At 37.4% G+C, this 27,727-nt stretch overlaps 1 protein-coding gene across 1 annotated transcript in view; it reads left to right on the top strand.

The window, feature by feature from the left end:
* The window catches only part of LOC139692101 (diuretic hormone receptor-like), a 212,370-nt gene that overhangs the window by 148,329 nt on the left and 36,314 nt on the right, over positions 1 to 27,727 (top strand). The window contains exons 7-8 of the mRNA XM_071590135.1: positions 16,228 to 16,368; positions 17,186 to 17,371. Coding sequence (XP_071446236.1) covers positions 16,228 to 16,368; positions 17,186 to 17,371 — 327 coding nt within the window. The remainder of the gene's footprint in view (positions 1 to 16,227; positions 16,369 to 17,185; positions 17,372 to 27,727) is intronic.

Raw genomic sequence — 27,727 nt, 5'->3', positions numbered from 1 at the left:
CAACATCTTGAGTTGCCTTGCATAATTAACATTATATCTGAAAACTAAGCAAAAATCATGGCTATACTTCATAATTTCAGGCTCCACTTCGGGGAATTGTTTGATTTCCATATAGACTTGCCTTATTTTATTATTACGTTAATTTCCCGGGTGAAAATGACATAATGGTGTCTTAGTTGATTTGTAGGACTCCATCGCATTGATTTTGATACAACCCTAATACGAATGTGCCCCATATTACTTTACGTAAAGTATCGTAAGAACTTGTTCTTGCTTGGCAATCATTAATTCATTCTTCATAAATTCGCAATTTTTCTCTGTTTTCATGCAACTTAGACACCTTACTCCATTCTTTTCTTTAACCCGCTTTCCCACATTTTACTTTTTCCCCTCAAAATTCCATCATCTTTCAATATTTGCTTCACTCACTCAATTTCTTTGCCTTTTTCCGTGTTTTCCCAACTAAATTCATCTCTTTGCTTACCTTAGTTAAAACCTCAGCGTTTGTCTTCCTCTCTGTCCAACTTATTTTCTCAATGCAACGCCACGCTCAAATCTAAGAAGCCTCCATTGTACAAATAATATAAACGTAGGAATTCCACAATTGATATTTATTGAATACCATGGTTTCATCGCTGTGTGGTATCATCAGGTAAAGACACATTGTCAAGAAGTCATCCACCATTTCTTCCTGAAAGTCTAAACGTGTTACCTTGCTTTACGATGTATCTTCACCTGGTGATGCTCGTACACAATGGTGAAACCATTGACGTCAATAAATATTGATTGTGCAACTATTGTGCTTCTATTACGTTTATAATGGAGATATATCCCCGAGTAACGGCCAAAAGAGTGCCATGAGAAGCTCTTATCTAAATTTATCCCCTTGCCTCAAAGATCAGGCATCAAATTAATGAAGCAATAAGCTCCAAATTGGGTCATTACTAACATTCTCTTCACACCTTTAATCAATGTATCTACCATCAATTTTCTTTTGCTTTTAAACTTAAATAAATGTATTTAAAGCACCGACAGGCGCTTTTTATTGCGTCACAGTTGATGAAATGCATAAGGAAATATATTGAAGTATATGCAGTAGGAAAATAGTAACTGCATTAAATGGGCTCCTGAAAAACTTTCACTCTTAAATCAGCTTAGAGGATTATGGATTAAGAGTCGTTTGCCCTATCTGGCTGACACTTTATTTCTAATGATACTACAGCAAATCTCGTAAGTTCAAATTGAATTTTTCCCGGAAATAACTTTCCCTCGATGAAACTCGTTCTCTAGACCAATCATTAGAGAGTAAGCTAGGTTGAAACGAACATTCAGCTTCAATTTACCTCCCTCATTTAATGTGTTACATTTTCCATCGATCCTAATAGTAGTTTAATTCTTCCATCCCATTGATAGCACCAGTGATGTTTCGGTTTTCAATGATTCCAGTTCGAGTTGTTCTGAAAAATAAAGGAAAAATAGCCCTGTTACCAAATTTTGATCTTTAATTTCGTTTCCGGCATTCCCATGACCCCGTTAGATTGAATATAGAAAAAATCATTTTTATTATGTATTTTTCGCCCAGTTATTTCTTTAACTTACCATTTTCAACTTTCTACAGTATCTTTTTATTTACGTAGTGCATTAATGAAAACTTATTACGTTAATAATTTATGCAATAATTCACGGATAATTTAATCATAATTACTAAAGAAATTATAAACAGAATTTCATTAATATTTATTGTTATTTGAATTCTGAACTATCAAGCTGCCAAGGACATCATCCTTATGCTATATGTAGCCTGACAGATGAACTAGAAAATTAGGCAGAGGTATCTTCACTCGCTCATAGTATGCAGTTACCTCATTATTTGCCCAGTAATGAAGTGATTCGCTCGAAGTGACTCGGAGTGATTCGCACCTTCTGAAATGGAGCATTCATGAACCAGAGAGTTTCTCAGGCATATTAAGTTGCGTCAACACGTGTGCCTGTCAAATTTCAGGCGCCATCAAAGAATACGGCTACTACACAGGCGTACCTAAAAGGCCGCGCTTACACCTGTACCCTGAAACTCACTGATTCAAAAACAAAAGCTTTCCGCCAAAATTCAGAGAGAATTTTAGAATATTGTAATAGACGAAATTTGAAAAGGGACTTATTCTCTGTTTTTTCAAAAGAAAACCTTTTCAAAACTTCCGAGTGCAGTGATGTAAGTTTTACGAAGAGAGCTTTTATCTGGACAACATTTGGGAAAAGTACACGCTGCATCATTTGGGGTGTACATGACCCTAACGTTGACATGAAATAAAATATTAGCGTGTTATGTTGAATTTTTGTAGACATAATCATCGTTTGTTTGTGCGCTCTCCAACGGCTTTTTGAATTTTCTTAATACTATTTGAATTTTTTTCTTAATTGATTTTTTTATTCAGTCTTTCATGATGATTATGATTTAGTCTACCGTCTAAGGTCAATTTCGGGTGGACACAGACTGAACTTCAATACATTATTAGCTCCTGCAAATAAAACTTAACTTGACCCCAGATACTACAATCAATCCCTCTTCAGTCAGTGTATCTCCTTCCTCCCTTCATTTCGTCCAGTATCCCTATTCTTTTCCTATTCCTCCCTCGTTCGTCTAACGCTCTTCCCTCGGGCACAGTCCTCAACATCCCATCACTGATGAAAACGTTCTCCACCCACCTTTTCAGGCATCTCTAGATTTTCCCAGTAATGCTCCCTCCTCCTTTACTATTTCCAGCCCTTTCTCGTTTGTTTTTTCTCATCATTATACCTTTTTCCTCCGTCTTCAAATTAAAATCAATATCCTTGCAATATACCCCTCTCATGATATTTTAAAACACAATGAAATTCATAAAAGACACCGTAAAATGGAATATGAATTTAAATACGGCATGGTGCAGCACAATTAGATATGGTATGATTGGTTACTAGATCACACAATATGATATGTCATGACACAAAGTATAACACGATTGACCGTCATGGTATGATATTTTATGGTCTGATATACTGTCACCCATTGTAATTCAGAGGTCCTCGTCATTCATACCCCTAACACCATTTTCATTATAGCCTCTCAGTGCTAAACCTAGTTATCATGTTAGCTGCCCTCGTTCGTAACTCATATTGGCAGCAAATTTTAATAAGGTCTCAGTAGAAATGACGACCGGAGCAAGTAAAAAGAGGAAAAATTAGCGTTTGGTACTGATGATTAAGGTTGCATTTCATTTTAAAATTTCAGAATATGATGATAAACAAATGCTTTCCCCCACCCCAGAGGAAAAAAATAGCTATCGAATGACGCGTATGAATCTCTAAATTGGGTAAAGAGCGTTCAGTGGCAGAATACAGTAGTACCTTTTCCGTGTCGTGGATCAATTATGACGGGGTCCCGAAATTGGGAGTCGCGAGCTCATGGAGAGGGACAGAATTGCATCGGGGAGGGGGAGAGCGTGGGTGCTTGCGACCGACGTCACCCGCGCTCGGGTAAATACGAAGGTCAGAGAGAAGGGGAAATGAGTACAGAGGGACGGGAAGAACCGGGCTTATGGCACTGTAAAGATAAAGATGAAAATAGGTACTTCTCTGAGTCTGCAAAACCGTCACTTTCATCTGAGAGAGGGGGGTGGGTCTTGAGGGAAGGTTTGTATCCACATCCCTTAAGGAAAATGAAAGGGGAAAGGCTGACAGTCGATAAGAGGGAAATGGATGAAAAAACCTTTTGACTTTTTTGATATAAATTTCTAATTGCCACGATATTCTACGCAAATTATTCCAACTCCGCGAGTTCTCTATTTTTACAAAGTTTTTCGGTGATTTCCCAAGTCCTCAACTCGTCTAAATTAATTATACACACAAACCACTGGCAGCATTTCTCAGGAGCGGGAAAAAATTATTTTCGCGCATAACTTTCCAACTCTACGATTTTTTTTTCCTTTTCAGTGGTTGTTTTATTTTCAGAACACTTGTCAAGGGTTTTAAATGAGCTGATAAAATTATGCTGAATTTGAGGAAGGACTTAATACAAGTATTTCAGGAATTCTTAAGTTCACATTTCAGCATAGAAAGAGAGGGTGCTGTTTGCTTGTATCAAAGTGTTGTCTGGTTATTGATTGAAACCTTCCCGCGGAAGAATTGAAATTTTATCAAAAACAGATTTGGAAACACTCCTCGCATTTTCTTGGGGTAACGTACCTGCCAGGAGAAATGTGTAGCAAAAGAGTACCTCAAACGGTGAAATCTGTGGTAATTAGTTATTTAAACCCACTCAAATACTTGATGAAAATTCGAAGTAATTTGGCGAGAATGTGGAGACTTTGTTTTCACTCTATATCTGAAATGTATTCCTATTGACATGAAAAAAAGGTGCAGGCCTGAGTGTACTCTTGTAGCGTAGGTGTACACAAAGCATTGATGCTGCAAAATGTTAATCGAGAGTGATGATAGAAGGCACTGATTTTCCACATAAAAGTTTCTTTTTTAAGATATAGGTTTTGTTGCAGTGTAGCATCTTCAGGTTTGATCAAAAGATGCAACGCTGTAACGAAACCGACATCGCAATAAAAAAAATTCGATGTGGAAAAGCGAAGTGTCTTCTTCCATCATGAAGTATTTCCACCATATTACGCTTGAAACTGTGTCATAATGGTCTTGATTCTTGGCCAATTAGGCGTCATGAATCCAAAAGTAGGATTCTCAAACATCGCCAGACTCGTTAATTTATTTTTAAATTATGTTTTATCCAGCAGTATTACGTTCAAATCCACAGTGAAATATTTTCCTGAACGTCCGCGGTTCTTAAGTCGACGGTGGAGACTCAAAAACAGTGGAAAATTATGCCCTGTGAATAAATAACACTTCCGTTTCCACAGGTACAATTTATATTCCAACGATTTTAATTTAAGATTTACGAAAATTAGATCTATTTCAACGAACGCACACCAATTCATCTTATTTATCTGGTCCTTCCGAGTAGTAGTGTGTGGGAAGGCGAAGTATGAGTAGATAAGATTGGGAGGGTTTGCTGTGCAAAAGGGAGGGAGGCTTAGGAGGGGTAAAGGGATTTTTAGGAAGATGCAAACTCTCGGGTGGGAGAAAGAAGGTTTACCGTCTGAAGGGATGATGTGGTGTACTGTGGGAGATTTGGAGTTTTAGATGGTTTCTTTGAGAAATACTTATCAGTAGATTGATTGTTAGCTCTATATTGTTCCGACATAAATGGAGGTTATAAATGCTCCTCGACTAATGATGACTCGGGAAATTTTTCCTGAAAATACTACGATTTTATATTTTAAATTGAAATACTTGATTTTTGGTAATAAATTTCTCAGAAGGCCTCTATTTATGAGCTCAATTGCAGTGGTGTTACCTTTCACCGGGTGTGTGCTAACCCAAACTTGGAATAACTACATACACGCAGTGCTTGTGAGATTAACCCTTTTGAAGGGACCAGTTGCAATCCTTGACATATGTTATTCTTGCAGATAGTATGAGGACAAAATTTATTGATTAGACTCTGAGAAACGTTAGCACCAGATGAAATTAGCATTGAAAACTAAATGATTACTAAAGGCTGCGCAGGTGAATGAGTTAAGGGTTAGACTTACTCTTCACGAAGACAGTGCAGGCAAAGAGTACCATCAGATAAATTTATGGCAGTCTATCGGCCACACACTGTAATGCGCAATTAGAATAATGTTACTAATTCACAGTTAGCAGAGTTGGAAACGCCTCGCGCTTTTTTGAAGGGCGTCGAAAGCTTCGTTCGCGAAATCCGAACTAATTTCTCCAAACACCTTTTTTAAACGTTCGAAAAGGAAATCCAATTGCAAGTCCAATTTCAAACCTAAATTGTTTTTTTGTCTTTTAATCCGCATGATTGCATTTTCTGAATGGGATTAATTTTTTTGTACCCTTTTAAACCCTGTGTATTCCTCATCAGGTACAATAATTGTTCGTGAAGAAGCGACCCACATAAAAGGCAATTATCGCCAACTCGCAGTAATACGAACGGATTTCAAAAATGTCCCCGGCACTCTGTATCCGGGATTTTGTGAGCAAGAGCTTGTTAAATGCTAACGAGTAGCCGTTGATAAGTCAGGCCAAAGTGGTGGAATCCCGGATTCATTGATCCCTTAAATGGTATTTTGTCGAGGGAAAGCCTACTTGTTCACTTTCGTGCTGCTGCTGCAATTGATTCTCAAAAAGACCTTAGAAACGCAATTTTCCATTTACAAGGTAAACTATTATTAAATGATAAGCACCTAATTACCAATATGTGCACGGTGGCCAGGTTTACATGTCATGTATTTATTTTGTTTCCTCAGAGCTTACAAGGTGTTTTCTCATTAAAATGTTCGTGGCAAAAACTCACAAAACAACTTCATCCGGTATTATTACATTTCTTATTTTCAAAATGAATGATATGGTACTCGTTTGATATTTTTTAAACGATAAATTGTTATCGGAGCCCGAGAAAGCATTTTGAAACAATCGAATCGAGATAATTGAATGTCTCGAGTAAATCTTTGTATAATTTGTATATCTCCTCCCTCAGAGATACGTGATATTGTGATGGGAACCTTAATGGTTTAAATGGCTTAATTCTCTTCTCTTTCCACTGTTACCTAATCCATGGGTAACAATTAATTTTCCTAAATTTATAATTATATGCCCCCGTATCAGTCTGGTTTTGTCGTGGGTCCCTGAAGAGATAACTGAAATGCCGAACGAAATCTCAGAGGTGTATATTTTGCTCTTCCCCGCACAACATCTTGCGTTCAGATTTAAAATTCAGTACTCAGGAATGTAATAGGCTCGGGTGAAAGGGGAGGATTATAGGATCCAAGTCTCCCGGAAAGTCATTTTTCCTCCTCCTCGATCTTTCCCCTCTTTTCATTTCCCCTCAACCCCGCTCCCCCAACCACCATCACCCGTTGAAATCCTCTTCTCCCTTTCAGATTTCCAAAGTCTCCTCCTCACCTTCCTCCCTTTGTGCCCAGCGTTCCTCTTTCTCCTCTTTCTCTCCTCTATCCCTCCCCACTCCCTTCTCTAATCCTCTATCCCATCCACCCACCCACGATTCCCACCTTTCGGCTCTCCTTTCCTCATCTCCCGTGCATATTTTTTTAAGCAAAACGAAATCCATCATCTTGGGAGCTCCAAGTTATTTAAAGACCCTTCCTCGCCTTACCCACGCTGCCCCCTCCCCCAAAATCTCCCTGACATCCCGATTTCCCTCCTTCTCTCCATCAACCTCCCCAGATCACTCCCCTAGTAACCCCTGCCCCCGGGACCAAAGCTCCCATCCGGCCATGGATCCTTAACCCTGTTGTTTTATTTTTTTATTTCCTTCATTCCGTGATTTTCCTCGCAAGAAAGGACTTTCACGTCTGTTCGAACTGAGGAATCCAGTCTCCGATGACACGTGATTATATTTTCTTATGTCGGGTTGGGGTTGGAGGATGAGTTTGACCGTCAGCGTATAAACCGTCGATAATTCCCTTTGTTGATTTATTCTCAAAAGTCGATTTCCGGATGGCTCGTTTGATTGATTGAAAAAGTCGTGTCAGTTTCAACCCCTTTCCAAATATGACGACGCGTCCTTGAATGAAAAATACAATCTATCTCTTTCTTTATTAGGAATCCGGAAACTTTTGTTTAGGTTACAGGAGCTCGGATTCTGGTTATTTTGTGCGTTTTTCGTTTATGGAAAATAATGAAATCTAGAAGGTGAGTTTGGGGAGGATTGAAATCCAGAAATTTATTGTGTGTAATTTGAAACTATTGATGTTATGAAAGTTTTCAAATAGTGGATTGGTAATTCAATTTTAGTTCCTTCCCTTAACGGTCGGTTTTTAAAGTAGCCTTATGTTATGTGCTTCAATCATCTTTATGAGTTTAATATGTTGAACTGCGCGTATCTAAACTTTATTCGCTTTTTGCATGCAATTACTAATAATTTTGTCATGATTGATTTTGTGAATTTCGTTTGTGGCTTTCTTTTTATTTTATTTGGTTGGGCCTCCTTTACATTAAATAAAATATTCTCAAATTAAATGAAATTTCTGCTATTTGAAAATGAATGATATTCATGCATGTATTTTCAGTGCATTCAATGTATTTGGTAAGATAAAATTTAAGCTCTTTGAGCTCCGATTATTTACGTCATTTTATCCAAAATGTAAATAAGGGTAGCGGTAGTCCAGTGGGTAGAGCGTGGGACTGCTAACCAAAGGGTCCCGGGTTCGTTTCCCGGGAACCTGCACTCCAACCAAGGTTCGTTTCCCGGGCACTCTGGGCACCTGCAGCTCCACCCAAGCTATGTGATTTTTCGGGTACCAGATCTTCCTGGGAAACCATAACCGGCACAGGGAAAGGAACTGGCTCCCCAACCCTGATGTGTGAATTTCACACGCCGTCGGGCTTAGTACTGGGTGAACTCTACCATCACCTACTAAACCGACATTCAGGTTGATTACTGTGTTTATGGTTTTTTTATCTAAATTATTTTAACAATGCTTGAAAAAGCGTTCGATTTTACTAATATTTGAGTAGATCACATTCATCATCGACCGGAAGACGCTCTCATGCTACTTATGAGGTCTTTAAAGTGAAAAAATATTATTTCAAGGCAAGGGTATTATTCAAATCCGCGAAAATATTTCCTCTTTTATCATGAAGTTTTATACGGAAAAATCCTTGAGTGTGCATATATTATGTTATCCTCCCACCCTGTTAACGTGGCCAAACTATTATATTGCAAACTTTGATAACAAATAAACATGCCAACAAATGACCGTTGATGTATATCAAAATGGCAAAAGAATGCAACAGCAAGCAATCTCCTATCTCGGTTACCATTAATGGCTGAATTCGTTCAATAATTGCGCAAAGCAGTTTAAATTTCCTTAATTATTTTAAATCTAGCATTAAATTTTGGTTTATTGCTATTTTTTATCGCAACATACGATTTTTTTGCTGTCATTTTACTGGATTAACCAAAGTGATTACAAATTTAACTCTTCATTAAACTCCCTTTCTCCACCTCTCAAGAATGGATTAATTACCTTTGATTATGACATCAGTGGCCGTGACAAAAGTCCCACTATAAGTAATGAATGAAATGCATTTTAAACTCTCTCACCTGAGCAATAATTATTTAAGAAATCAAAGACCTAGTCAAACTAAAAGACCCCATTAGTATGACTTGATTCCTTCTCTTTACTCATTTTATATTCTTCTGTCAACACAGGAATATAAAATGAAGAGTTGCTGAAGAAGGCGCAAAATTTATAAGCCAGTACCCTGAGATATATCTTCTAGTGACTCTTACTAGATTCTGAATGCGAGCATACTCTTAACATTGCAAATTTTTTGTTCATTTTATGCCTTTCACTTCATTTGAGCTAATTTTGCTGCACCTCATTCATGCCCAGCGTTTCAGGGCGTTGTACGCTTATCGCAGTTCAAATGCCTATCAGCCGTTGAGTTGCAACTCAATAAAGATTTCTAACTTTTATTTATTCTCGGCAAATCAAATTACGAGGGTCATCCGGAAAGTAGTACCCGTTCGTGAAATAAAGACACAAAAGTAAATATTAACAAACATAAAAAATTTTATTTGAAAGAGGATACTTTAAACTACTTCTCAACATAATCTCCAAGCAAATTAAGGCATTTGTCATAACGTGTGACAAGTTTCTGTATTCCTGCTGCATAGTCCTTCGCCGCCAGCTCATTGAGATACGCGAGGGACCCATCTTGCACAAATTTTTGCATAATGCAGATGGTGTTTAACAATTTCATGAACAATTGTTCGAGAAACATTGGGAAAATGCTCACAGATGTCATCAATTGTGACGCGCCGATCGTTCCTCACGAATTCGTCAACTGAGCTCACCAGTTGGTCTGTAATGACAGACGGTCTCTCCGAACGCTCATCGTCGTGTGTGTTCCCCCTCCCCATGTTGAAGTTGCGACACCACCGCCGAACAGACGACTCGTCCATTACATTGTCTCCATACACCTCCTTTAATTGGCGATGAATATCACATGGGCGAACGTTTCTTGCATTGAGGAATTTAATCACTGCCCTCACTTCACAACTGGCGGCGTTCTCAATTTTTTTAAACATTGTAAACAATCACAGAAACAACACAGGCAATGCTAGCGTCACGCAACTTGGCTCAGAGAAGGCAGACAAGCCACTGAAGCTATCTGACCTCGTCCAGCGGCTACTCGCGTCGTCAGCACTTCATGCGGCACGAACGGGTACTACTTTCCGGATGACCCTCTTACTTCCAGTGGAATTTTGAATATTTTTCCAGCTGAAAACCTAATTAGTACTGCAAGACATATCCTCTCCGTATATGCATGCCAGTGGTGATCGAATCCAGACAATATATGAGTCAATTACCTTCCTGTAAGGAGAGCATGGCGTAATGCCAAGGAAATGAAATTCATGCCTCGTTTGATTACCATCGCCAGTGGTTGCTGACTTGTTGAAGGGGAGGCAGTCTTTCCGGTGGGTTTTTTAGTGAAATCAAAATCGTCAAAAATCGAATCCTTGCAAAGATTGGAATGAAATCCGAATCGTAATGCACTGTTTACGATCACGGCGAAGCTTTTTGACGGAAGCTCTTCAGTTATTCCGTTATCATCTGTCACCAAAAATGCCATCTAACCGCTTGGTTACGATTACTATGGCATCCAGGATGAGTGCGTGACTTTGAAGAACGAGGAAACGTATTGATTTTTAAAGTCTGCCGCCCTCCGAATGAATTTATGGCCTTTATCTGGCGGATTGAACAGAGAGACATAGGGATTCATGGCCGTAAAAAACTCGTAGCTGCTCCGTTGACCTTTTAGATGGGATTAAATTCAGAAAAAATTATGAAAGTTGACCGAATAGGCGATAAAATATCAAACACGAGCACATAGAAACAGCTCAGTATATTCAGCGCCATTTTTCTAGCCGCGCGTTAACGCTTTGAGAGTGAATTCCCTCGATGCGACCTGCAAAAAGAAACTGGTTTATTAACTCTGTAATGGCTTGAGCGAAATGTGACATAATCTGGTTTTCTAAATGGAGATGGATCTCGGAAATGGTTGAAATTTCAATTCCAAGTAAGCGAGGCTTTTATGATTCGGCACTCGGGTGATAGGCAGTGAAGTTACAAAGAGTGTGCGAAGAACTCTTGCGTTTGCAAAAAAAGGAGAGAATATATGGGGAGGAAGATCGCAAATTAATATAACAGCCTTCGGATAAGAGCCTGTGGACAGATAAGAGACTATGTCTTTTAATCCAATGATCGGCTGAATTTAGCCCACCAAATCTTTCCTATTAAATCAGATGTTCATCTACGCTCTGAGCCTTCTATGTGCATTTCTCTCGGCTTCATTCCATCTACGTGTCATTCCCTAATCTTTTCTGTGGGATCATTCCTTTCATCTATATTTTTCCTTAAAACATCCATGGAACTTGTCAGTAAGCCAATTCGAGCAAATATCCTCAATTTTTCCTTGGGTTGATCCATATTTGGGTAGATCTACTTTAGGTTGGGACGATCCACTCTATATTCTGTTCCTCACTTTTTCCACCCGTTTTTTCTCCCCCACCCTCGTCTATCAATAAGGCTTGGAGTTCTTTCTCTTCCACTTTGGTCCTCTTTTTCAATTTTCTACGTCTCTAATTGATGTTTCCACAGTTCATGTAGACATTTTCACTTGAAAACTACCTGCTTGTTACCTCATCTTCTCGGCTCCTCCTTCTCATCCTGAAACACCCCAATCCTGGAGATGACCTACGTGGCGTCTCGGTACCATCCATTAAGATGAAGAAGGTAGCACTTACACCTGATTTTTGTCCACCCTTCCTCCTCTCCCTAACGATGGCGATCGAACTAACAAACCTTGACGATTGATATTATCATAATACAAGTACTTGTACTCAACTATTTGTAATGACGCGATTGATCTCAACTCCTCCGGTAACTTAAACTATTAAATTAGTTCATATTGAAAAGAATTTTCAGCTGAGCGTGGACAAAATACAGAATAAAATTTACAAACGTGTACCATAATCCCTCACATGGTAGGTATTACATCGCTTTCAGCAAAGCTTTCGCAGAAGGGGATTTTAGTTTTCGCTGAAAAAAAATACAGTAAATGATCCGACAGTAGATTTGATGCATGAACTCCTGTACGACGCTCACACATTGAATAAGTGATGAGGGGGGACCGATTCTTTTCCCTGAACGTCCTGCGGTTTCTCATGAAGATTTGGTGCCCGTGATAGTAACCGGTGTGGATAAAGGCGGGGATATGTTGATTGGCATTTTACATGGCAAAAATACCCAATTAACTGGGCTCATTGACGACTGGAGGCCTTCACTTCAATATTCTGCTGTAACTGATAATCGATGAACGAGATAGGAGGAGAAAGCAATCAGCAATTGGTTAATGGTTTGTGCCAGAAAAGTTTTTGTACATTGTAAGAAGGATTAAAATAATGGCTAAGAAGGCCTTCGATGACGTGAGTATAGCATGAGTAACAATTATTAGGTGACTTAAATGTACTATAACTGGTAGTAACGCACATACGGTACTCATTACTTCAACTTAACTAGTAAATAAAAGCTACCTAAAATGCCAAAAGGAACCAAATATACAACTTTCGACTCGATTAATCTGCCATTTTTTATTGAGTATTAACATAAAACGACGTGATGGACATAGGAGTTGTGAGTTCTTTTATTGTTACAGATACGTACTTACATCCTAAACGGGACTTCCTAAAGGCTTATCCTGATTGATAAAATTCCTCTCTCCGTACTTTTATGTACTTCCATGCATTGCTCACCTCTTCCAGAAAGCCTGCTCTCCGCGATAATTGTCCAAATGTTAGTGATTCATCATTAAATATGTTCGCCTTCTTAAAGGATTTTAGGTTTTTCTGCGCAAATATGGATTGACATGTTTGTAAAAATCCCCCACTTCCAAATGCGAACAAATAAATCTTCAACACAATACAGTACATAAAGAGGACTAAGGAGAAGAGTTGGTACAACCAACTGCAGTTCGGTGTGAATGAATGAATCTCAGAAATTTCTTTTTGTTTCGATTCAATTGGAAGCCTAAAAACTTTTTTTATCAATGGGTGCAATTTTGATAAGGCTCGTAGTATTGTTTGGGAATTATTCCTTTGAATTTAGTGATACCAGAGAAAGTCACTCGTATGATAGTGATACTTGCTAATGTATAAGAGAAGTTGTGCGTATTCCTTATCATCCGTTGCATCCCATTATATAGTTGCTGTTATATATTAGTTGCATTTGAGCGTATGCATCATCTCCTGTATAAACTTTTCAATCTCCAAGCTTCTATGCTTACCGATGATATTATGCCACAACTTCTAATGTGGTCTGCATCTCTTATTAAAATGATCACTATTATTGTTTTCTTTTTCCCTCCGATATTTTGCCTGCTATTCTGAGTTCATTTAGATTATCTTGTCAACATATGACGACATCATAGCACAGCGGTTAGGGCGGGTACTGGCCGGAGGGTCCGCGATCCAAATCTGGGCATGCCTCCCCGCTCTCCCAGCTAAGCCCAAACAGACAAATTTTCCGGGTCCCAGGGCTTGGTAAAAAAAACCCCAGGCGGCACAGAGAATGGCGCTAGTCCTCCTGCACCTTGGCGCTTGTATTTCAATTGTATTTACCCTCGGCTTTGTATGAAATGAGGAATTCCCCAAACGATCAAACCAACAGCATTCAGGATTTAAAAGTTATGGTGCGCTAATGGATTAGTCTCGGACTCAAATCCTTTACTCTGATCCAATTATTCCTGGTTTCATAGTAAATCTTTGTGAAATATGAAACATGTAGAATAATATTTGGTGAGTTTTATTTTTATCTTAAATATCTTTTTTGGGAACTGGCTATTTGGCCCATTTTTCCGGGGGTTATAGTGGAAGTCATTTGGAATAAATCCAACATTAAAACTAAAAGCTTTTTACTCGATATTTAATAATATGAATATAATTTTTTTATGCAATCGACATTATTTGATAGTGTGTTATCCATGGATATTCATCATTCAGGAACGTTATGAAAGAGTAATTCCATCCTCAATATGTAACAATCTCAAGTTATCCATTTATAACATTACATGTAAGACACCCGTATCTAAATTGGATACATGAATAATTAAAATATAACTTTAAAGCCTATTCTGAAGGCGAAATAAAATATATTTAGGATCCACGATTGAATGAATAATTCTATGCTGAGAACAATTGTTTCAGACACTGAATTTTCCGTTAAATTTCATATTATTTGACAATTGTAAGTTTCAGGCTTGGAGCAAAAAAGGACTCTCAAATTCTATAGTACTATGCAAGAAACTAATCGAGCTGTGTAAAAGGAATCAGCCTTCCGCAAAATATAATGGAAACGGATTTTATGAGATGCTAAAATAAAGTACCTCCATGCGGTGATTCTATCGAGTATATTCAAAGCACCTATGGAAATGGAAAATTTTCAAAAAGATAATAAATGTAACTCGTAATTATTATCGGATGTAACGACGGTCCAGTTTTTAGAGCACCGAATTTTTTTAAATTTATATTATATTCTACGCGCCTGGAAAACTTCCAAGTACCTACAATTTTAGAGCGATACTATGGGATAAAAATCTTTTGCAATCACACCATCTGACCAATGTGTTTGAATTTAATAAATTTAATATACTTATTGTCATCTATTTCACTAAGCACATTCAATGAATGGTGGTTTACACCAGTATAAGGTATGTATTTTTTTCTGATTAAAATGTCATTTATAATCAGGTGAAAGATAAAAACCATTAATACGACTCCATACAAAACTCTTGTTGAAAAATCTCCTTGTTCTATAAATTATCACACATCTGCACATTGGTAGGCACGGAAATTGTCTACGTTAGAGCCAAATTTCGTCCTATCTATTTCAACCCGCTAACTTGAAGCATTAAGATTTCAACCCGGACTTCGTTAATACTCGCATTTTGTTTCCCACTATTAATTCAAATTCGAAGTTCTTGACTTTAAAATATAACTTCAAAACCTATTCTGGAGGCGGAATAAAACATATTTAGAGAATCGCGATGGAATGAATAATTCTATGCATATAACAGTTGTTTTAGAATCCGAATTTTCCGTTAAATTTCATATTATTTGACAAATGTAAGACTCCAATCATTCATTTCATTCATTCATTTCAAGTTCATTATTTTACTGATCTTTGGTTGAATGAATGAGGTGCTTTTATTGCATGAATCTGCAAAAGTTTGTCGCATGCTGTTACTGTACGTATCGCATTTTCCGAGTTCATCCAGGCCTATAACCGCTTTCCATCGTTACGGCTGATTTCAAATCGCTGCTGCGGACGTGATTCCCGTCCACGTAGTCAAAAGCTTGCTTGCTCTTATTGATTCCAGTTAAAGTTAGCCCGTTTTCAACAGATTTACGATACCTGCGAGAGCGAATTAGTTTTTCAAAGCTGCAGTCAAATGAAATTGTGCATGAGATTTTTATCTCATTCTTTACTTTTTATGGTAACAGCAGTATTGGGCACCATCCTCTTCATGGTTTTTCTTCGTATCTATACATTTCTTCTTTCACAGCTAGAACACATTCAGAGTGTTTTCAAACGTGATTTTTTACCGGAAAAATTTAAAATAAATATTTGGTCTTGCACCACTCCGAGAAGAATTTAGTCAGATATTTTTCGTCTCTTCGTAAGCATATTCAGAAGTTACACAAGCATGCGTAATGTCGATAAATCCAAACAAACAATTGCAACAATATTTAATATTGGACCGAACACATTATGCAAGATGCAGGCAGAATAAAAAATATTCATTTTAGGAATGTTTCGGTGATACTTCTGCTAAACCTCCGACGGTATCACCGAAAAAGAAATACCATAAACCATTGGAATGTTTTTTTAGAAAATTAAGAATTTTTTTACCTGGGTGCCATATCGTTTATATCTATGAAGTTGATATTTTATATTTAAAATGGCATTCCGACGTCGTAAGGCTCACAATATTACATAAGGAAAGTAATTCTATAACATGCTCTGATGTGGCGTTTCACTTGACGCTATCATAGTTAGCATTAGGTCTACATGGCTCATTTATTTTCTCTCTCCCCAGCTGTTCTCACCGCTTTCCAACACCGACTCTTCGTTGCGGCTTTGCCCATGGATGCGTCCGCATACTGTGGATTGGATTTACCAGGCTCCAGCCGTGGGATTATTATTCGTCAACTCCATATTTCTTGTAATGATTATGTGGGTGAGTTAATACTCGTATTCACAAATGGCAAATTCCTTTCCATTCATACATTCTAAGCATTATGCACGCCCAAAATTAATTCGTTCCCGGAATTTACGGTCCATCCGATATGGATCCCAAGTTCTGAGAGAGATATATGACATTGAACAGCCTTAAGTTTCGTGCTTTCTAAAACGACAGCTGAGAGACGTCCGTCCAACTTCTATTCGAGGAGCTCCTTGAATTTTCACTGATTACTGACGCAAAACTTTGATGGTGCCTCTCCAGTCTAGTTTCCAGATGATCATTTTATTACTCTGACGAACGCACAGGTTGGTGATGGTGTGCGTCTAACGGAAAGCACCACGGGATCCAACTTCGCAGTATTCCTTAAGATGAAAACTTTCCTGGATGTCATTTATATCTAATTCATCTAATTTATTTGGAGAGTATTTGATTTGGATCGTGGATTAGAATTCTTGAATCATTGCGTGGTAAGAAAGGTGTTAAAATCTTTAGTTTTTCCGTTCTATACGTAAAATATGAGAAATTGGGCTGAAATGTAATCCCTTTTGTATTATTATGAAGTGAATTCATTTGACTGTATTTACAATTTCCGATTTATAACCCAGATCTCGACTAGGTTAGTGTTGACGGACTAGAATTTCTTAATTCTGTCCTTTTTTGATTTAACCTAATTATTTAATAGCGAAATAGGATTTAAGCGTTTCATGACATGCATAGGATAACAACGAAGACTTCTTCAACACAATTTTGAAATTATTCAGCTTTATTATTTAGATATTAATCAGTGCTCTTAATTCACCCTTTCACACAGGTGCTCATCACGAAACTACGCTCGGCGACCAACGCTGAGACACAGCAGTACAGGAAGGCCACAAAGGCGCTGCTGGTGCTCATACCCCTTCTGGGAATCACATATGTGGTGGTCATCGCAGGCCCCACCCACGGTCTCTCGGGACGAGTGTACACCTGCTTATGCGCGCTTCTCCTCTCCACGCAGGTGAGTAATCGCGAAATCTAAAAACCTTCTTCTAGTGCTCTACAACAAGGAAGACTTTATTTATGCGTTGCCTTCGTGTACCATCAAATATAAAGTTTTCAGAATGACTATTTGTTCAGGATCATTATATTTTCATACTTTATCACCTTCATGCTGAGTCTGCATGCTTTAATAATAATTTATCAGCATAAAGTTTCAAACATATTCTTTCGAATTGATGACTTTTACTTGCCGCAGATGTGCACGTCTATTTATTAACACAAGATGTACTTTCTTCATTATGTGTGGCTAAAAAAATGCATTTATTTGGGTAATATTCTTCATTTTTATTCTTGTCATCTCTTTGCGCAATTTTCAAAGATAAAAATGAATATCTTCCCCCATAATTCCTTTTTTCACACAGTTTAGACCTATTGACTAGTCGCTTCCATCTTTTTGAGGAGTACAAAATGTCTTTACCGTCCCTCTCAGTGTTAAAATTTTGATCGACGTTTATTTTCTTCTTTCACCCCCTCGGTCGCTCTTTTTCAAATATGTTATGCTGCAACATTTACGAGGTTATTCTCCCGTACAATTATATTGTTTTTGTCAATCTTTGGTTACAATTAAGGATATAAGCGCTTTTTCACGTCTAATTTTAACAATTTACAGAGTCAAAATGACTTTCACTTTATTCTAGAGTTGAGGTCTATAAAACTTTTACTGCTGGGTAATAAAGATAAATCCTGGTTTAACGTAGAGCTGAGGGTGACTTTCTGAAAAATCGTCGTTTAGCTTTTCAGTTTCAATCTCCCCCTGAGGTGTCTCACTTTGAAAAGGGGGTCGAAAAGTGGTTAACTATGCTAACGGTATTTCCCTTGGTGGCTTCACCACGCTTTCAACACTTAACCTGCCGGCTTTTATCGGATCTTCTTTCGTGAGTGCGTGGAAGAGGGGCGACCAAAGGGGACATCGTTTTTTTCCATTGGCCTGAGGGAGTGGGGCCAAAGGCCGGCGCATTGCCAAAGTAAATAGCGCTGTCCCCAACCCACATGCTCAGCTATACACATCCATCGCTCCCTCTGTGCAAGGTCGCCACATTGTTTACACGCTGGAGAATCCCGAGGAAATTAGAAACATCGTTTCAAATGCTCCTCGTCATCCGCCCCCGATCCCACCACCAAATAGAGGAGAGGAAATCTTCGGGAAAGCAAAAAATTTCGGGAGGGATCCCGAGAGGAGGTGGCGGGGATAATCTGTAGAAAAATCGCGCACTTTTCTTTGCAGGAACATATGAGAACCCTTAGCCTCGCCACTAAATGTGTATTTATCGCCCGGGGAGTTTTTGGACCGTTGCTTACCGCGGATCACTATATGAGTGTGCAGAGACAAGAGGCGGTGGAAACGACCGTCGAGAATCTTCCTTATCATTTCCCGTCCAAGTTGATGTTAGAGATCGGAGTGGAGCAGTGGTTGATGAGATGGCGTTGGCGCTGAGGCGTGAGGTTTGCTCAGGGGCTAAAATTTTGTGTTAGCATCCGTGACGTGAAATTATCACCGATGGGAGAAAATTAGTTTCGTTCAAGGATGGGGCATTAACCCTCGTGTCCCTCACCGACATCCCTGACGTGAAGAATACCATCGACGCTAGTTTTCTTTAACTTTTAATTCCAATCTCAACTCATATCATGTCATAGTTGCTAACCCCATCCAACTAGATTGTAAGCATCGCTACAGACTCCTTTGGCTCCCGAAACAGTCACAAATCTATCCCAAAAGGAGTGACATTGATGGACACATAACCGACAAGATTTAATTATTTCATCATCGAGCTCCTACTAAAGCAAAGCAGAATACGGAAACGCCTCCTTGTGTGAATGCTTTCTTGTCTATCATCGAATCAAAATAAGCGTTCGCTTATCAATTACTCATTAAATATCATATGAGGGGGTCAATTATTAATTGGACATGATTGAAAAGTAAACACTTAGCTTTAATTATTGTTCTAAATAATGCCACATATTTAAGGCCTGATTTTGAAAAATCTCATTTAATTTTATTTTTATGTTTGGTGGAAATTGCGACGGGCACCATGAATTTTGTAAACTCTCAGGTAGTGATTTGGTTACGTCTCATTTAAGGTCATAGAGATTCCGTTATTAAACTATGTACGGCTTGGACGGAACTAACGATTACTAAACTGATTTTGGGCTTTAAATTAAGGTTAAAGTTAAACCACAGTTTAACGAGATATTTTAAAACCAAGCCGAGACGGATTATCTATTACATAATTTTTAATCCTCCGGTTTACTTTCGGGTTCCTTCATACACCTGCCATATAGATTTTAGCTCTCAGCCAGACCCTTATGTTTAAAGCATCCTCCTCCAAAATTCCCTTTTGGCGCCATAAGTGCACTCTGCTCCGGCCAATCCACACTTTCGGCTGTTCCATTATTCCATTTTCCAATATGCATGATGCATGAAATATGAAGAACTGCTTGAAGTTGCGAATGCAGCCTAGAAGTAATACTAAGAAGTTGGAGTCAATTAGATAAAGGAACACTATGAAACATGAATATACTCGTATTGTATAGATTACAATGAACAGCCAATTTTATCTCTAAAGGGATATCATAGTTAAAAGACTGGTTGACATGAAAGATGTATTGAATTCTAGTTTTCGCCAACGTAGCATTTCATGATTAGGTCCCCAAAATGGTTGGGGTTTTCATTTTATAATGTCCCCAAACGTGTGAAAAGTTAATTCGATGGGCCTGAGCCGTGTTTTGACATTTTGTTATTGATATCATCCTTAAGCTTAGAAAGTTTGAAATGGATATTTCTAGGTTAACGTTTATGCAGCTGCTGTATTGAAATATTTTCTACAGAATATTTCACGAACGGGGATCAATTTTACGTGAAGTGACGCTTTCTAGATTTTTGGTTGGGTGGAAGATGTCATTCATGGAGCTCTCCAGAGTATCGGTTCTATAGTCCTAAGAAATTTGATTTTCCATTCCTCCAAAAATGACCTTTGTGCTATTTCCACCTATTCATGGCCCTCAAGTGACGTCTTGTACTTTGCACTACGCATATATTTAAAAAATTTAGGTGAACATGTCTATCCTATTTCTAACCCCTTAGACAATTGCCTTACGTTCTCCCCTCTATTACTGTATTCAATATCCTAATGCCAATGAAAACGCCTTGCAACCGTCTTTCCTGCCTCTTTTGGATTTCTCCCAACAATCCTCTCTCCTCCTCCACCTTGCACTTAGCACTTCCTTTATCGTTTTTTCTTTCCATTTCAGATCTTCCATCCTTCTCCACACCCGTATTTCAAAACACTCCGGTCTACGCCTATCCTCTTTCTTCAAAGACCATATTTCCGTGGCATTATAAAAATATAGAATTTTTGAGAACCTGTTTCTTAAAATTCATACTCAACGTTTCTGTTGTAAATTGTGTGGAAGTTTCTTGACCTCACATCCTCTTTGTAGAAGTTTCTTGCCCTAACGCAAATATTCTCTTTTCAACCATTTTGGTCAAAAACTATCTCAGATAGATAACTTTTTAGCTTGATTAACTACTTATTAATGTGTAATCTAGCTTTCCCCTTATTCTAAAACCGCATAATATTTATTTTGTTTATATGTATCCTTATCTCATACCTATCGAACTGAATTTCAATGTCCTTGTCTGACGAGCAAACTTAAAGCTTGATCATCAGCAAATGTAAATGATTTTATGAATTTTCCACGACTTTCATTACCAATTTCAGTTATTCCAATCCCCCTCTAACTATTACCTCCACATGTCCTTTATAAAATACGAGTCATTGTGCATACCCCTTTCTAACCCTTCTTCAAAGCACCGCCATTTCCGACTCTCCAACTGCCACTTGCATTTAAGCAGTCAGAGATATACAGGTAATTAGGTGCGCATAAGTCTCCCATTCCTCCAATCTACTCTTATGTTCTGCAATATATTAGCCAATTTAACCCAATTTACTCAATCCTATCGAAATCCATTAATCATCATTGATTAACTTATTTGTATCATATAGTTCCTTTGGTATACCTAGGGCTAAGTTATCCTCATTCACTTTATATTCTTTCCAATCTTAACGGCCTAGTGTCTTTTCCATGTAGTTTCCGTACATTTGCTTACCAACACTCTTGAATTTTCAATGGCTTAATTAACAATCTACAATTTGTTTAATTATTGGGTCAAAAATTTCAATCTTACTACCTGGCAGTGCCTCCACCTTTCTTTATAGTTCACCAATTTAACTCTTCCTAAGTAAAATTTCCGTTTTATTGACCTAATTACTTACACCCTTGAGGTCATTATTGAACTTTTACTTCCTCCTACCAAACTCTGTTTCTATATTCTTACATTTCTTTCTATTGCATACTTTACTAATCGTTTAGCCCATAACCACTGGTTTTTCTCTATAAAGATTGACGTCTAATTAACAATGATAATTATAATAATAAGCAATTCAAGGATGTATTAACATGTTTTTATGGATGATTTTAGCACTTAAAGTGAAAAAAATTGTTGCATGAATCGATATCGTTTCAAGGGTAAATCACGACTCTACGTAATTGCAGGGTGTGGTAGAGCATGCAATTTTTAAGCTTTTTTTCCCGAAACATCTGGTCTAAACTCATTAGCTTCCTTACTATGTAACGCAAAAATCCATTGGGAAATTCCTAATTTCACCATGAAAACAGTAAATTAAATGAGGAAAATACGTTGAACTATGCTACTCTTTTGTTCAGAAATTTTTCAAGAGCTGTGCCTTTTAATATGACTAGAATATTTGCGTATCGATCGAAGGTCTCACCGGATATTTTCGGACATTTTTTTATGTAAATTCTTGTTTAATACAATAATCACATTTCCATAAGTAGACACTTATTTTTAATTAGTAAAATTCCGTAAAAATATCATTAGAAAATTCAATTCTCGAACCGCCTCAATGCTGTATCTTTTTTTTTGGGATGACTCCTCTTATTGTTACTGCGAAGCTACAATACTACTACTTACTACAAGAATTATCAAAGAAATGATTATAGGAAGCGCTGTGTTTATGAATGGGGAGGTTGAAGAAATTGGTTGATTATATGTAGTAAGGGTGTGGTTAATGGTTGACTTGTGGCCACTAACGATGTCATTTCCCTTCAACCCTCTATCATACAGCCAGAAGGGCTCGAATATCTCTGTTATTACCACCCTCAACGTTATACACAGCTCATTTCCTCCTCAGAATATCATGCGCCAGGTCACCCTAATATTGCCAAAAAAACGCTTTTATAATTAATGACAAATTCTCCTCCAGATAAGGAGAGCAACATGGGTACCATCGTTGCCTCTTTTTGTGTCAGCCTCTTGAATGATCACCTCAAAAATACTTTCCCTTTCAAACATTGTTTCAACCTATCCATCTCTGTCCGTTACTACGACTATATCTTTCTTCTTTAGCCCCAGGGACATATATCCTTTTTTTTTAAATGTTAATCCTTCCTTCTGGATATATTTGATACATTTCCTCTCAAACTCTTCTTAGATGTTCTTAGACATTGGCATTCACCTTCAAAATAATGTGTTTGAATATTCTATATATTAATAAGCCACGAATAAAACCTCCATTTCCGTAGTAGTTTCCCATCCCTAATTGAATGCTCCATACATTTTGCCCTCTTCGTTTGCGTCCACCGCATAAGCAATGAAGCCCCCTCGCAATAGCAATGCATCGAACGCAAGCTCTTCTTCACGCAGGCACCGAGGCAAATTTTTTAACAGGAAAATACCAGTCCCCACTGCCAGATACCGTCCTCAAACATTCGGCCCTGATAGTCTCAAACGCATTACTACCTTTTTCCTCGACACTCACAAAATCTTACAAATCCTTTTAAATAATTTTACCCTAAGATAAGAAACAATGTATCCTCATTCCTCCTCCAACCAACATACCCATCAGTTTTTTTTTGCACGTCCATTCAATGTGCGTCACATACTCGCAAGACCCCCATTTTGCCGATGTTTCTAAACTTTTCGTTTATGACTCTGTGCATATACCTTCTGATTAAAATTGTCCAGTCCTTATGAGATTTAAGGGATGAAAATAAATTAATGAGGAGACGAAAATTTTAGGCCATCAAGAAATAGTAAGGTCGCGTGAATTCTGAAATTATGAGGGGATTATTTGGAAAACGAACATATGACAATTTACATAATTTGAAATTGATTTAGACTAATGTGAACAAAGACGTTCAGATGATGTGTTGATAATAATTGTGGAAATGAAATTACTTTGTGTGTATTTGCTGAAAAACTTTGGTTGATGATAACAAAAATTGTACACAGACTTAAAATGGATAGTAGCGTGCTTAAGGTATCGTTAAGGTTTGTGTATTGTTATTTGATGAAAGAAGATAATGAATGATAAATTGGAGTTTGAGTATTGGTTATCATGTGAAAATATGGCAATTTCAGGGAGGAGAGAAAGAGTGAAGATATTTTTAGAAGACGGTAGGAAGATAGGAATTTGGCGTGGAAAATTAGATGATGAATCAATTCGTATATGGAAAATAGATCTTTGGTATCTGTGATTTTGTTATTATTATGAACGCGATAAATTTCAGCATTTAAAAAGTTTCAATTTCACTCTCATTAATATATGATACATGTTAATGTGATATTCATAATTTTTCTCTCGCGAAGGAATAATCAGTCTAAAATTGATGGGACTGATATTTGTATGTATGGAGGTGCAATAACTATAGGGCGTGTGCAATCAATATCTGGTGTTTCCCTGTCATTTCCTATTTCTCGTTAACTTCATGGACAGTCACTCTCCGAAATAATCTTATGACTGAATGGAAGCAGAGCAAACTTTAATCACTTCAAAAGCTTTGATAAAGTCATCAAACATGAAAGATACCGCAGGGGACTCTATATCCCTTGGCTCTTATATTCCAGAGCTTAAGAATCAAATGAGATTCATGAGCAGGGGCACCCGGTCTCATCTTCACTACATATCTAAACCTTTGCCTCTGAAAACCAAGGAACCGTAATTCTTAATATATAATCCACGGATGAAACATACGGGTACAATCAAAAAGTAATTCCGTCGTCTTGAAATTCCGTACTGGGTGTTTTCCTTTTCGAATAAAGTTACTTTATAATTTAGGTTTTATGATGGTTCCTCGTGATTCACTAACCTGCAGTGCCCTGAAGCACGACCTGCTGTTCTGTTCACCACCAATAGCTTTATCCTATGTCGTATTCATAAAACAAAGATGAAAGGTTTGACAAAGTACTTTGTTGTAAATTCAAAACCAACACTCACAGGCTTGTTAACTTAACATGCCAATAGGCAGCGAAGGAAGAAATTAATTTAAACAAGTTAACGGTTTTCACTGGAAATGTGATGAACACATTTAATTATACGATGCTCATTTAATTCTACCCAATAGAATGCAAACGAAACCACAAGGACATAAAATAGTCTTTAATTATTGATGACTCAGCTGCTGTGGCACTAATAGCTGTAATCAAATAATTAGCCCCGGTAATGCGATAAATTCAGAATTTCCGAAACTCACTGGTGGAAAAAAATTGTTTATTGCACGGAAACTCTTTGCTCGAGTTAACCAAGTACCGTTAGTATATATTATAACCAATAACCAAGTACCGTTAATATATTATTTTATATTTTAGTTTATGCACGATTCTACACGTGACGAAATTTGTTGGAATATTTTTATTAACACTTCGTTTTTTCCTGCTTTTCCTCTTGCTGCCCTGTCCCTGTATTAATCTCTAAAGGCAAGCGCTATTTAAGTCTTATAAATAATAATTTAGTGATTTAAAAAATGAATAAATTGAAGTTGATAAATGATAAGTAGGTTGAGGATATTTTAGTTGCAATTTTTCCTTTGGAAATTCCTGATAGTACCGTTATGGAAAAATTGCGCTGGCATGTTGGTAATGAATTGTTAGAACTAGTGACATGAGTAGGACTTGTTTAGGGGTTTTAATAAAAGAGTAGTCGCAGAAAAATTCATCAAGTGCAACATAAGATTTAAGAAGATAGAACACAAAGAGAGATGTATTTGCGTAACTTAAGGAGGCAAAATACCTTAACTTGATGCTTTCAAATGTTCTGATGGGATATTTTTGTAAAATTAACTTCATTTTTCTTATTAATCTTCCACTTTTAAGAAACTTATTTTTACACATATACCACTATGGTAATTCAAATTTTAGAGTAGAAATGAATCAATGCAAGACGCTGCTAAACGCTTATTAGTATAAGAAATAAGCAAAAATGAAAACAAGCACTCGAGTGAGGTTTTTGATATTTTTAATTCTAAAAACTAGTTTCCTGTCTAATACAAGTAAGCAGTCTATAAAAGCTGTAAACTGGGTAAATATAATTCAAATACCTTTTGTATAATTAATTTATTTAACTGATTAAAAAAGTCAACAATTCTTATTTAAAAATTCGATAGCTCAATTGACAATAGGATAACTGTGAAAAATCCTGGGAGCAGGATAACCGAGCGACCAAGAACTGTTTGAAAGAACTAAAGATGCAACGGCCCGCGACGTAACGCTTCGCTCTCTTGGAGAAGAATGGCAGAGCTATTAGAACGTGATTTAAAATATCGCTTGTCTCAGCCGAGGCCAGGGTAGGCCAGGCCCTAAAGTTTTTAATGCTTAGAATCCATACAGTACTCAGCCGTCATCCAAGGACTTCTCTTTTAAAATTTGCATCGCTGGTCACGATGGTGGTAGACACTCGCATGATATTTTTCGCGAAAACATATCGCGAAGTTATTTGGTGATAAATAAAAGTTATGTCAATAATAATCAAGTTATGGGATAAGGAAGAAGAGATGAAGAAAGAGGGTATTGGGAGAATATGAGCGTCAAGAACAAAATTTTGGAGATAAAGGATCCATCGATGGCGTGATTAAGGAAAATAAAAAGAAAATTCTTAAACGAAGAACGAAAAGGAGTGAGCCCGAGAACAAAAGAATGCTGGCAAGAGAGGGAAGGAAGTCAGTAATTGATGGAAGTTTCTTAAGGGCAGGCTCTGAATGCCTGAACAAACTAGTAAAAGAAGTGATGAAAGAAAATTCTACTATTTAGAGATAACACAAAGCAATTGCTATAATTTACAGTTTTTAGCTTCGCGATCGTGGGAAAAAGGCATAAGGTTGTTTCCCGTTGGCTTATTCACTAAAATTTTTCACATTACACCTGCACTAGGACGATAGATAACCATAATAATTTATCTGAAGATTGGTTTGATATGTGACAATAAAGCTCCCATGGTGCTAAATCCAACGGTGTGTAAAATTTACACATGAGGTTAGGCATATAAAAGGTTTCTATTTACATAAGAGGTTTCTTTTCCCGTGCCACTGTTGGTGCTCAGGAAGAAATGTAACCATCAAAACCACTTGGTAGGCTTGGCTGAAGCTGAGCGTGCCCGGGATTGTATGTACGAATAATGAAAGGAGATAGGATGTATACGGAATTGAAGAGCAGTTCATAGTAATGTTGCGTATCAGGTTTTATTTTGCTAAGCAAGGCCACCAAATTTAGGAGTGTATAGTCTGTGTCCATGTACGAGAATGCATTTTTACATCTGTGCTCCTCCTTTCCCTCTATGAATTGAATTTTATCTCTATGAATATTTAGTAATTAATTTCTGAAAGTCGACTCTCCGTCGTTGACATTCAGTTGAAATATAATTACCATTTAGGAAGCGAAGAGTCGTTGTTTTGCCCTACAAAAGTATACTTGTCATTCTTTAAAGTATGCTATTTACTCTCACGTGCGTAACCATAAACCGGGTATGCTTATTGCAAGAGTAAGTAAGTGAGTTTCTGATTGCAAATTGTGAGGAATTTATTTCAATTAATAAATTCGCATAAATGATCCTAAGGATTAACGATTGGACTCTTTTATGCTTAAGTGAAAGTTAAATTATTCCTTGTTGGTTAAACCAACTGATTACTAGAGAAGAAATCTTCGAGACCACCGTAAAATAGGTACTCATTTTTTGAGCTCTCATGGCTAAAACCAGGTCTTTGAATGGATAAGTCAATCGAAAAACGTCTGCCATGAAATATACTGAAACTTCGTCAGGTCAACGATGAAACCGAATGTTTTCCTACCTTAAGTTAACTATTCATTAGATATTTTTCACTCTTCCGGTATTTAATTCAGCTTCCACATGCTATATAATTGTGTTTTAAATTCAAAATTTGGTGATATTGCACTTTATATTTGTTGTTGTTGGCAAATTCATATAATTTTCACTTGCATTAATTATTTCTTAATTTAAATCTA

The sequence above is a fragment of the Hetaerina americana genome, unplaced genomic scaffold, assembly GCF_022747635.1.
Source record: "Hetaerina americana unplaced genomic scaffold, ioHetAmer1.1.p SCAF_4, whole genome shotgun sequence".
Lineage (NCBI taxonomy): Eukaryota > Metazoa > Arthropoda > Insecta > Odonata > Calopterygidae > Hetaerina > Hetaerina americana.
Note: the sequence above shows the minus strand (reverse complement) of the source record. Positions and strands in the feature narration are given on the sequence as shown.